Consider the following 13318-nt stretch of genomic DNA (forward strand, 5'->3'; position numbering starts at 1 on the left):
TCATCAATGAAAAGAGTCAAATTCTGTAATTTATTTGAAGATATTTTTTCTGAGCCAAACATGAGTGACCAATAATGGCCTGTCACACAACTCCAGGAAATCCTTAGAATATGTGCCCAAGGTGGTAGTTGAGCAACAGCTTGGTTTTATACATTTTAGGGACACATAAGACATAATACATGTACGATGTACATTGGTTTGGCCCAGAAAAGTGGGACAACTGGAAGCAGGAGCTGGTTCCAGGTCATAGGTGGATTTGAAAATTTTCTGATTGGCAGTTGGTTGAAATAGTTTATCTAAAGACCTGGAATCAATAGGAGGAAGTGTTTGGGTTAAGATAAGGGGCCATGTATAACTTAGGGATAAGCAGTCAGAAAAGAAATAAAATTTAGCCCAGGCATGGTGGCTCATACTTGTAATACCAGCACTTTGGGAGGCCGAGGCAGGTGGATCACCTGAGGTCAGGAGTTTGAAAACAGCCTGGCCAACATGGAGAAAACCTGTCTCTCCCCAAAAATACAAAAACTAGCTGGGAGTGGTGGTGGGTGCCTGTAATCCCAGCTACTCGGGAGGCTGAGGCAGGAAAATCGGCTGAGCCTGGGAAGGCAGCGGTTGCAGTGAGCCGAGATCTTGCCACTGCACTCCGGCCTGGGCAACAGAGTGAGACTCGTCTTAAGAAAAGAAAAAAAAAAAGGAATATTTTTAAAAACAGATAATGAGTTATGGAGACCAAGGTTCTTACTATGTAGATGAAGCCTCCAGGTAGCAGGCTTCAGAGAGAATAAATGGTAAATGTTTTTTATCAGACTTTAAAAGATGCCAGACTCTTAGTTAATTCTCTCCTGGATCAGGGAAGAGACTTGGAAAGGGAAGGGGATTCTCTACAGCAGGGGTCCTCCAACCCCTAGACTGTTTCGGGTGCATGGCCTGTTAGGAACAGGGCCACAAAGCAGAAGGTGAGTGTCAGGCAGTGAGCATTACTGCCTGAGTTCCACCCCCTGTCAGATCAACGGTGGCATTAGATTCTCATAGGAGTGAAAACCCTATTGTGAACTGTGTATGTGAGGGATCTAGGTTGTGCAGTCCTTATGAGAATCTAACTAATGCCTGATAATCTGAGGTGGAACAGTTTCATCCCAAAACCGTCCCCACCCACCCCCATCTGTGGAAAAACTGTCTTCCAGGAAACCAGTCTCTGGTGCCAAAAAAGTTGGGGACTGCTGCTCTACAGAATGTAGATGTTCCCCACAAGAGACAGTTTGCAAGGCCATTTCAAAACATGTCAAATAAATATATTTTGGAGAAAAAGTACTTTGAATTCTTTCAGAGCCTGCTATCTGTCAAGTTGGTATCTTATTGCTACAATCTCTTTCCTCAGTCCTAAGGTCTGTTTTCTTGTTAATGCTGGTCATCTGTGCCTGAATTTTTTTTTGAGATGGAGTCTTCCTCTGTTGCCCAGGCTGGAGTGCAGTGACACAATCTTGGCTTACTGCAACCTCTGCCTCCTAGGTTCAAGCGAGTCTCCCTGCCTCAACCTCCCGTGTAGCTGGGATTACAGGTGCCCACCACCACACCTGGCTAATTTTTGTATTTTGAGTAGAGATGGGGTTTTGCCATGTTGGCCAGCTGGTCTTAACCTCAGGTGATCCACCTGCCTTGGCCACCATAAGTGCTGGGATTACAGGTGTGAGCCACCACACCCAGCCTGAATTTTAAAGTGAGGAGAATATAATGAGGCATGTTCAACCATCCATTCCCATCATGCCCGGTACTAGTGTTTCAGGCTGACTTTGGAATGCCTTTGGCAAAGAAGAGGTGACCATTCAGTTAGTTGGGAGGCTTAAAATTTTATTTTTGGTTCATAGCCTCTCTAGGCATAGCTTTGTCTAAAGTAAACTTTTTGGCCATGTAAAAGTAATAGTTCAAACTCGAGATGAATTTAAGAAGGGGTCTTTATCATTGGTTATTACTAATCTTGAATCACAGAAAGAACAAGTGAGTTTGAAAGGCCTGATTTCTTAGAATTAGTCATGTTCTTCATAGATTTCATTAAAGACTCTTAACTTTGTTTGTATGATGACTATTTTCTCCTCTGTAAGAGGGAAACCCAGGTTTATGACATGGACTTTCTTTAGCCACTGCTAAAGATTGGGGTATGAAGTATGTTTCTTATTTCCTCTTTTGTATTAATAGTTGGTTCTTTTCAAATCCTCTGAGGGGCAAAAAGACCCTTGGATTTACTATATCATGTCTCACATTTGAAATTTTACATATGTGAACTAATATTGTGGCTGAGGCAGTATGAATAATATGCTAAAGAATGAAAGGTAAACCATTTACACATAATTCAGTACTGCGCTTTTCCCCCAGTACTGAAAATCATTTATACTATTTTTATAGTTCAGATGAGCCTCTTTATGAATCAAGTGAGGTGACTGGAAAAAGAAAATGTCTTACACTTTGAGAAAGTTTTATGATTCTAACATATTAGAAATTCTTTACCCTAACATATTACTTGTATATAAAACTGGTAAAAATAAAACGAAATTCGTATAGTGATACTGTTGCTGTAGTGTCCATTATTTGACTCAGCAGGTGATTTTGGGTAAGCCTGCAAGTCATTTTCTGAGATACCTTTTCTCAGTAGGAAAAGTAATATGCTAGTATGCAGATTAATCATTTATTGTATCTGATAATTTTGCTTGAAAATCTGCCCGAATCAGTGGGTATACACTTGAAGGTATATACATGTTTGGGTGAGTTTAAAAAGTGTTAGGAAACATAGTATCTATTTTCAAGTTGCTCACCACATAGTTTTCTATAGGGATGATATTTAAAATGTGTAACAATTAGTAAAGAATAGGCACCAACCAATTAAAACGGGAGTGACTAATAAGAGCTGGGTCCTAAGGGCTCTATCTTAGCCAGGTATTAACCCACTAGTTCCTAAAATGTGGAGGTCTGGGGAATCTTGAGAGGAAGGACTGGCATAGGGGTGAGAAGCATGGGGGTATACCACTCAGAGTTGCAGCTGTGAATCAACTTGCATGGAAGTATTTCAGTATTTGATTAGTTGGTTCAGCCGTACTTGTGTGTACCAGCTGAACATTATCCTTGTATATCCATAACTAAAAAAGCAGTGTAGGTGCCCTAAAATATAAGGAATGCAAGTGATATATCTTATTGATATTTGAAAGAAAGGTTATGTGTGTTTTAAGGGTGTCGATAATAATGTGCTCAATAAAATAATTATGAGTCATAAACTATCAAGCTAATTTGGAAGCTGCTTATACTTTTCACACAAAGGATGTACTATCATGATTTTATGAACTTTAAGGACTTTAGTTCTAGGATGAACCTTAGAATATATTTAAAACAATCCCCTTAATCTATCAATGAATCTGAGGACCACAGCCGTTGTCTCACATTTAGTGGCAATGGTGAGACTTGAAACTAGGACTCAGGCTTAATCTCTTTCCTCCACACGTCAGCACTTCTCCCTTTGTAAGCAGAAGTGAGGTTCATGCCCTGGCTTTGAAACAAGGAAAAGGGCATATGAGTAGTTCAGTGTTCTGAACTACGCATGGCAATCAGTAGGCATTTATTAAGCACGATTTTCGTTGTTTTGATATGTTTTGTAGAGATACAAAACAAAAAATAATCTTCTCTCATGAAGGTATAATATGCAGGTTAGCGGGACTACCTAGCCGTCCATACTGAATGGGTTTGGAAATCACAACTCTTCTCTCTACCTGCTCTGTGATACCAGGCAAGTTAAAGATTTGTGTGCCTCAGTTTCCTACCTCACTGTATTATGGGGATTAAATTTATATATATGTAAAACACTTGGGGAGTACTTGACACATAGTGAAGCCTGCGATTACTGCTGTTCATGGTTTTATGTTCTCTACTAGACACCAGTAAGGCACCCCCATGACTCGCTCTATTAAGTAGATTCTGGTTGGATATAGAAACCCAGGCACCCCAGGCGGAATGCAGATAAGCCTCAACATGTGGATTAAGAGCCAGGAAGCAGAGTAATGAAGCAAAAGATGTCCAGAGTCACCTTTTAAGAAAATGTGGGTTGGTGGTTGCTTAAGAGGGGAGGAGACAATTTAGATGAGAGGTATGGTGCGAGCAAAGGGCAAGAATGAGCACGGTGTAGGCACAAGTCCATGGAACTGCTTGGCCAGATCGGGATTTTTTTTCTCATAGAGTGTTAAGAAATAATCAATCAATTGAGGAGTAGAGGGGTGAAGACCTTGGAAAGTTACCAAAAGCCTCGAGAATTTGTCTAAATGCGTGACATGTTCTCAGGACTCAACTCTTTCTTTCAGGCTTGGAAGACCCGCAGTAAGTGTGGTCTAGAATTAAATGGGTGGGAGGGGAGCTAGGCAAAACACCTCGCACTTAGCACTAAATAAAGTTCGCTGTCGCCCTAAGAGATTGAAAAGGTTTCTTTAACAAAGGGGGCGGGATTAACTTAACGTAGATGTTTAACTCGTATACAGATGAACATTCCAGATGCTCACTCTGAAGCTTTTTGGCTACAGCATTTGGGTTTAGAGCTTCCATTACTCATCCGACTCGCCCAAGGCCTCAGCAACCGACGTTCTAAAGCCAGGAGAAAAGGCGAATGATAAAGGGCGCTCCACGCATGCGTTAAGAAGCTGCCCCAACTCCCCCGCGGCGTTCTTTCTTGGAACAAAACTAGCGCGGAGACACGGAACTCCGCAGTTTGCGTATACTTGAATTTCCTATTGCTCGGACGATCCATGTGGAATCCGTGAGTAGTGCCGCTCCTTTACGCAACTGGCGTTATCCGAAGTGAATAGCTAGGTGGCGCGTGTACGCCCATAGCGTAGCACCCATAGGCGGACGGGGTGCGGCTGCGCAGGGAGCTGAGTGGCCCTTGTACGCCGCTAGCGTAGCAGGGTGTCTGACGCGCGGGTTTCTGCGACGCAGTTAGCGCAGTCGGCTTTGGTGAATACACGATTTGGTGCAGCCGGGGTTTGGTACCGAGCGGAGAGGAGATGCACACGGCACTCGAGTGTGAGGTAACTATAAAACCCCGATTTGTTTACATTCCCTCCCCCAGAACCGGCCCCGTGCGCGGCGGAGACTGCGAGTCCCGGGACGGCGCGGGGGTAGAAAGGGAGAACAGAACCGGGGAGTCGGGGCTGGGTCCCTCGGGGATGCGGGCGCTGGGGTTCCGCGGCTGCTGCAGTCGGCGGCGGCGAGCCGAAGCAGAGCGCGTGGTGGGCAGCGTGTTGGGCGCCTCGGCTCCTCGTGTGCGGTCTGGGCTGCTGCGGGCCGCGGGATCGGGAGCCGGCGGCGTCCACTCCGCGTGCGGAGCCTGGCGCCCCCCTCACCCTCCTGTGGAGGTTGGCTGAGCCTCGCGGGCCGCGCCCGGGGTGGGGGAGTGACCGCTGGGCGGGCGGCGGCGGTTAGGGGGCTGCGCGCCGGCTGCGGATGGCGTCGCCGGCGCGAGCGGGCGAGGCTTTGGGGATCTGTAGGCAGGTCTTCGGGGGCTTGGCGACCAAGCGACCCGGTTTCTTCCTGTCCAGTCGTTCTCTCTAGTGTATAATGGGGCCAGGGGACCCCGGGATGGAGCCTCGGCGCCGCTGTTCCGGACCGAGGCTAACGGACGGCGGCGCCTCTGCTCCTACTAGTTTTCTCCCGGACCAACCGAAAAGCCGAGGCGGAGCGCGGGGTAGTGAAGATCTCGGCCTGTTGGGGGTCCCTGGAGCTGAGGGCAAGGGTGGGGCCGGGTCGGTGGGACAGGCCGGGTGGGCCGGAGGTGTCGCGGCAGCCCGGCTTTGTTCCGGAAAGCCCTTAGGTGGAGAGCGATGTGGGGCGCGGCAGGGGGAGCGTGTAGAGGAACCTTCGCGCACAGCGTCTCCGGGTCTGGAAATCTGCTGAACTCCTTGTCTCTCTTGGGGTCCCCCGAACGCCCCAGCTAAGAAGGGCGGGGGGCCTTGCCAGGGCAGGAGCGACATGACGTTCAAGGTCTTCCTGTGGCTTCTGTAAAGAAATGTTCACGTGGGAGCTTGTCCACATGGGCTGTACTAAGGATCTGGCACGAGGAAGAAATATCACTGCAGAATCTGAAGCCCTCCGTTGGAAGGGTCGTTCTCTCGAGTACCTATTCTAAATGACAGTGACACAAAACACATGTTAGAAAAAAGCAAAAAGGATGGTAGGTTATACTGGTTTTTTTAAAAAAACTTTTATTTATGCTTTTTGCTGTTAAGTCCTCTTAATTTCACATTGGAACTGAGTCATTTTTGGAGCAAAACTAGAGTGTAATAGATTTACATTTCCTTTGTGTTTTCTTTTTCGATATGTTATCTAAATTGCACGTAATTAAGAACAAGCAAGTAATGGAAAAGCTGGAGATGTAGAATTTAGTTCCTTCTAACTTAGTATGCAATTGAAAGCCTCAACTCGAGACTCCTGTGTATTGTTTTATATTAGGACTCGTACAAATATTTGAGAACCTTAATATGAGTCAGTTACTTTTTCTAGATCTTGGGGATCCATGCCAGACAACGCACATTCTACAGACACTGGTTACTCCAGTGGCTCCTTACTGGAAACAGATACATAATATCAGTGATAAGTGCTGTGAAGAAAATAAAACGATGTGCTGGTAGGGATTTTTAACTTTTTTGTGTGATGAACCACAGAATGATGGTTTTAAATGTATGAAATACATAGAATTGCAACAAAAACCAGTTGTAATGAAATACTTAATGAAGATATTAAATATGACATCTATGTGTCAGTAAAGCATTAGCGAGGACTGTAAATGATCTTTAAAGAGTTTAGCTTAAATTTAATCTAAAATTCCTATCAGGTATTTCACATCGCTGTAATTTTTGCCTGCATTCGTAACTGAAGAGATTAAATTTTTTTTTATCTTTTATAAAAAAAAAATAAATCTTTTTTTTTTTTCCCTGACCACATTCACAAACATTCTGCGTTCTGTACATATACCCCTGGATAAGAACCCCTGTGCAAGAATGACTTTGGTGCTACTTCAAAAGGAGTGGTTAGGGAAGACCTCATAGGAAATGACATCAATAATATATTGCATGATAACCTATACTAGTTCTTACTGTTACCAATTTAAATTCTAACCGCTTGAAAGCTAACACGGTCCTTCCCTTTTTTTGAGCACCTGATTTGAAGTACTTTGAGTAGGCCTCAAGTGTAGTATGCAAGTACTCATTAGGGGGTGTGCCTTTTTTCAAAAGTGATTTTTGGAGAAGATAGGATGTAGTATTATAGCAAGGATAATTCAGCATCTGGGATGATCATTTGTTTCTGATTAGAGAAATTTACGTTGTTAATACTCTGTTCACCCAACCCTTCTACCCTCACTGTTGACCAATACTGGAAAAAATTTAAGGCTTTGGAGTTAAATTTTAAAGGTTCAAAACCTTGATCTGTTAATTAGTTGGCTTACCTTGAGGAAGTTGCTAATCTTAACTTTCTGTTTGAACTTCAAGTACAAAAACCCTACTCACAGACTTAATTGTGACCATTAAATGAAATAACCAAAAGGCTGAAGATGATAGTGAATTGATTTTACCTTTTTTCTACATACAGACGTTTCAGTTCTTTCATTAGTGGTTGAAGCACTGTGTTCTTTTTCTTCCTCCACCCCCTCCTTGACTACCTCCAGAATGAGCCTTGATGGTCTCCACTGGGCCTTTGGGGGGGTGGGGGGGCGGGGATACAGTTATCCTGTTGTTTTTGCTCTGTTCCTTATATATAATACTCATGGATTTATTTCTGCTTCTCTTCCATTTTCTAATTTATAATAACCTGTGCATCTTGTTTTCCCTGCCAAACTGAATTTCTTGAGGGAGTACATACTGCACAGTTTTTTTGTCACATACTGCTTATGACACATGAATATGCAGAGCTTGTCATGCTCTTTAAGTTTAAAATGCTAATTGAGTGAATCAAAACTTAAATTCACCATTATGGTTAGGCTAAAAATGTCAGCTTGTATTTATATAGTGCTTACCGCAGTATTGGAAATACCATGAGTTTTGTATCAGAAGGACGTTATTTCTAGTGCATTTTAAAGTGATACTCACCAGTCATAGTTGCAAAAGTAAGTACACAATGGAAAATGGAAGAGAAATGTAGGCAGTCAAAACAAAACTAGTTTTTTCCTTTATAACAGAAGTTTTATTAATTCATCTTTCATGTAAGTGTAGTTCTCATTAAAAATGCCCTAAAGCTTAAAGTTTGCAAGGCTGCCCAGCCTAACCCACAACAGTTTGATGCTGCCCCCTAGCGTTTGATTCCCTTCACCTTTTCCTAAAATAAGATAATGTTTAAATTACAATTAGATTTACTTAGTGCTATAAATTTGGTCTATTTTAAAGTTTCCTCCGTCTAGTTAGTGTTGCTAATAAGATGGACATAAGTGTTTTTTAACTGGTTAATTCTGATTGCTTTTCGCCTCCAGTTTTCCAAATGGGGATGAATTTTGGGTAAAGATAGAACAATCACGAAGTTACCTTGCTCCAAAAAAGAAATTTATGTATGGGATTGTTTTCAAAGCAGGAAGTTAGCCGTGTAAATAACAGCAATTTTATTTATTTAATCTGGGCTTCTCCTTGCATGATATAAAAATCTACTTTCTAGATTAATTTAGTTCCGTATAACTTTGTATGGCTTTGACTGAACTAATAAAGTTTGAAAGTGTTAAATTTACATTGTGAGCTTTTTTTAAAATTTGAATTTATTTCGTACTATGACTTTTATAGAATAATTCTTAAAAACTAGTTTCAAATTTCAAGGACCTCTTAGTAGCCACAAGATTTCCTTTTTTATATCATTAATATTTTATATGAATGCTGTAATGAAATCCAAGTATTCATTTTACATGCAGATATATACCACAATATACCACTACACAAAGGCAATGAACACATGACATTCTACAAAATCTACAGAAAGGGTTTTCTATAGTCAGTGCAAACCCTAAGGTTTTAGGTTTTATTCAGATTATTGCAGTATCAGTATATCAAACTCTCTTTTTCTTTTTATTATCCTCTGTAAGTTCTATGGGTAGACCACAGGATAACTTTTAGCTTTTTCTAAAATACCCAAACATATTCTCAATAAAAAATTATTGGAATACTTAAAAGTATATTTAGTAGGTATGAAGAAATATAGAACCAAAATTACATTTTTAAATAATAGTATGTATTTATTTAAATAGAGACAAGGGTCTTGCCATATTGTCCAGGCTGGTCACAAATTCTTGGGCTCAGGCAGTCCTCCCATCTTTGCCTCCCAAAGTGCTGGGATTACAGGCATGAGCCACCGTGCCCAGCCAGTAATACTAAATTATTTCCAAATTGACTGCTTAGGAGACCACATGCAATGTTCAGACGTGTTAAAACAGGACACAATTCATTGTATCACATCAGTAATTCTATGTCGAATACTATTTTTCTATCAGAACGTAAGGGTATTTTTGGATTGCCAGATACAAGGAATGGATATTTAATAGATTTTTACTGGTAGATTTTTTTACGTTAAAAGGTGTTAGAATAGGATGCTACTGGTGATACAGGTTTGCAGGCTTATACAAGTATAAGGACAAAATCTAAAATCTTGTTCAGGTAGTGTTTTCACAATCTAAAAGTAAATATTTTGTCTTTACCTACTTTTGTAATCATATTTTATAATTATTTTTAGATACTGCTGAAAGGGAGATATCAGATAATATCCTTGTATTAATATTTCTAATCAATTTTACCCTTTTATATACTCTACTTTGGGGGACTACCCATCCCATTAAGATTTTTAGGGATTAGAAAAGTAAAAATGTTGTAGGATGTATCCTTATATCATTGTGTTCTTTCGTAGGATGAGAAGTATTGTTATGAGAACTGTGAACTATGAAGGAGGTTAATTTTAATCCTCTATAATTAAGATTTAATCAGTGATCACTTTAGGTTTTAGATTTTCATTGAATAAAGGAAGAAAAACCTCAATCACTTTTAGTATAGTAAGAAGATCCCAAAGGTATGTATCCTACTGTGGTGTTCCTTTTTTTTTTTTTTTTTTTTTTTAACACATACTCGCATGCACACACATGTTCTTTTAATAGTTTTTTTTTTTTTTTTTTTTGAGACTGTGTGTCTGTTCCCCAAGCTGGAGTACAGTGGTGAGATCAGAGCTCACTGCAGCCCTGACCTCCTGGGCTCGGGTCATCCTCCTACTTCAGCCTTCCTAGTAGCTGGGAATACAGGAGCGTGTGCCACCATGCCTAGCTAATTTTTTGTTTTTTGTTTTTTTTTTTTGTAGAGATAGAGTTTCACCATGTTGTCCAGGCTGGTCTCAAACTCTTGGACTCAAGTGAACTACCTGCCTTGGCCTCTTGAAGTGCTGGGATTACAGGCATGAGCCACAGTGCCCAGCCTATGCTACTGCTTTAATATCTATAAATAAAAAGAAACAGTTTCAGATATGTCTTGCCTTCCCACCTCTAGACTTTTTTCTAAATTCACTTTTATATATTTGAATTTTTGAGTTTTAAAATAGTGGTTTCCCCTATAATTGCTGGATTCATACTTTTTTTTTTTTCCAAAAATGTGTAAATTAAATTCGGGTCAGCAAACTATGGGCCATATAGCCCTGTTTCTGTAAATTGTTGGAACAAAACTTGCTTATTCATGTGTGTATTGTCTATAGATGCGTTTGTGGTAAAATAGTAGAAAAATGTTCAGTCAAATGATCAATTCATAGGTAATGTGAATTCTCAGGTGTTCTTTACCTACGTAGTATGGAAGCTTTTTGTCTCTTTCCCCTTTCCATTTTTCCTCTACAGAGGGAATTATGCTTTATTACGCTTGAAGTCAGAAAAGGAATGTGAAGCCCTTGGCCTTCAACTGTGGGTTACCACATAACTGTCACACTGTTTGTACTGCTTATGTAGCTCTCTCACAGTTTACCTTTTCTAGTTGAAAAAGCTGATTGTGTCTTCCTTGTAACTCTCTGAGCAGGAAATGGATCATATTTTTATGCTGCCTATGTCTCATGTCATCTTTCCCTTCCCCTTTCCCTCCTCTCTTCTCACTCCCCTCATAAAGCAATTCAAAACTGCATGCATGCTTACAGGCCTGTGAACAAATATTTTGGTATATTAACTCAGTGCACTTCTACTGAAGATGACTCCTTACATTATTTTGCTTCACAAAATATATGTGAAGAAATATATTTTGCACTGTGTTACAGAGGAACATAGCTTCTTGATGAAAGGGGCTAGGGAAAGATTGATTTATATACTTTATTAATATAAATGAAGTAATACATGATGTGTTATTACATTATAAAATGAGATTAGTAAAACTATAAGAAAATTAACATGTAATAATGCGATCGTATAACATACAGCATGTATTCTATGTGTATATACATTATAAGCCTGTGAGATCATGTTTTCTAGTCCCATGGACCTTTTTTAGAAAAGCATATCACCTGACTTCATAATTTTTTAATATTTGGAATATACTGTTTTTAAGATTTTGGTTTTATGGTGTTTCAAGAATATAGAAGTTATGAAACAAAAGAGAAATAAGTAAATTGTATATTAAAACAAAAAAGATTTGGGTTTTAAATTAGGATAGTCTAGTTTTTTTCTTTTTTTTTCCCCAACTTTTATTTTAGATTCAGAGGGTACATGTACAGGTTTGTTACCCGGGTATATTGTGAGCTGCTGAAGTTTGGGGCATGAATGATCCTGTCACCCAGGTACTGAGCATAGTGCCCAACAATTAGTTTTTCAGCCCTTTCCCTCCTTTTTCCATTCTGTTTTTTCCTAATAAAGTGAATAATTGAATGTATATAACATTCTATGAAAGTAGTACCGTGTGTATATAAAATTTATTTTTGAGCAACTAATCATGCCAGTTAAAAATTGAAAATTAGAAAGGTATGCTAAAGTTAAGTCATTGAAATATATTTTTTAAAATGTTCTTTAAATTCACTGTAAATATAATTTCATGGAATATATAATTTCTAAAACAAATTCTTAAATCTTTTTCTATGAAGATTTTTGCCTAAACACAAGTACTTAAAGTTTTTTAGTTAACTGATGTGTGTGTGAAAGTGTTGGATGTCAGTACAACTGACATTTTTGTTTTTCCTAAAAAAGAAATGGACGTTAGGGGTTTTAGTTCTTTAGGAGTTGTGTTATTTTTAATTATAGCTTTTCTTTTTTTTCAAAAAAAATATACATTAAAATGTGGGGAGAAAAAACTTAAAATTTAGCAGCAATCATAGAAGAAATTGCAAAAATCTTAATAAGTTTCATTGCATGTACATGAAGACATCTATACATGAAAAGGAAAACATCATGATCAAAATAAAAAGGAACATGATAGAACTGAAGGGTTTTTGCAGAAAATGTGACTGAATCATGTTATGTAAAACTCATATATGTTGGGAAAAATATTGAGACATCAGGAATAGCTTTAAAAATATAAATTAAAAATAAGGTAAGACCTTTTATTTATTTAAAAATTTATAATAATGCGGATGAGAGTGCTATAATCATACTGCTGGTGGCAGTATAACCAAGCTTAATTTCTCTAGAAATCAATTTGGAAAGTAAGTATATGACAAAACCTGAAAAGTGTTAAAATTTTTATAGTTTTTCCCTGTATCTTGGAATTCATTTGAAGCAAGTAATCAAAGATAATAGTACAAATAGGAATTAAAATGTTTGCATATTGTGTTTAAAACTGCAAACAGGCTGGGCGCAGTGGCTCACACCTGTAATCCCAGCACTTTGGGAAGCCGGAGTGAGAGGATTACTTAAGGCCAAGAGTTCGAGACCATCCTGGGCAACGTAGGGAAACTACCATCTCTACCAAAAATATTAGCCGGGTGTGAGGTCGGGCACGGTGGCTCACGCCTATAATCCCAGCACTTTGGGAGGCTGAAGGGGGTGGATCACCTGAGGTCAGGAGTTTGAGACTAGCCTGGCCAACATGGCAAAACCCCATCTCTATTAAAAAATACAAAAAATTAGCTGGGTGTGGTAGCAGGCGCCTGTAATCCCAGCTGCTTGGGAGACAGGCAGAAGAACTGCTGGAACCTGGGAGATGGAGGTTGTAGCCAGCCGAGATCGCGCCATTGCACTCCAGCCTGGGTGACAGAGTGAGACTCAGTCAAAAAAATAAAATTAGCCGAGTGTGGTGGTGTGTGCCTATAGTTCCAGCTGTGTGGGAGGCTGAAGTGGGAGGATGGCTTCAGCCCAGGAATTTGAGACTTTACTGAG

General features: G+C 40.0%; 2 protein-coding genes across 2 annotated transcripts in view; both read left to right on the plus strand.

Annotated features, from left to right (window-relative positions):
• The first annotated feature begins 4831 nt into the window (after nucleotides 1-4831).
• LOC105551782 lies at nucleotides 4832-8736 on the plus strand. Its single transcript, XM_011997182.1, has one exon. The coding sequence runs from the start codon at nucleotides 5034-5036 to the stop codon at nucleotides 5391-5393; it is 360 nt and encodes a 119-aa protein (XP_011852572.1). The 5' UTR covers nucleotides 4832-5033; the 3' UTR covers nucleotides 5394-8736.
• The window catches only part of SLC39A10 (solute carrier family 39 (zinc transporter), member 10), an 80735-nt gene continuing 72646 nt past the window's right edge, over nucleotides 5230-13318 (plus strand). The window contains exon 1 of the mRNA XM_011997193.1: nucleotides 5230-5384. The gene's annotated coding sequence lies outside the window, so the exon portion shown is untranslated. The remainder of the gene's footprint in view (nucleotides 5385-13318) is intronic.

The sequence above is a fragment of the Mandrillus leucophaeus genome, unplaced genomic scaffold, assembly GCF_000951045.1.
Source record: "Mandrillus leucophaeus isolate KB7577 unplaced genomic scaffold, Mleu.le_1.0 Scaffold532, whole genome shotgun sequence".
Taxonomy (NCBI): domain Eukaryota; kingdom Metazoa; phylum Chordata; class Mammalia; order Primates; family Cercopithecidae; genus Mandrillus; species Mandrillus leucophaeus.

Bases quoted from the DNA above. Each gene is read 5' to 3' on its own strand.
- LOC105551782 (XM_011997182.1), top strand. From the start codon at position 5,034: ATGCACACGGCACTCGAGTGTGAGGTAACTATAAAACCCCGATTTGTT.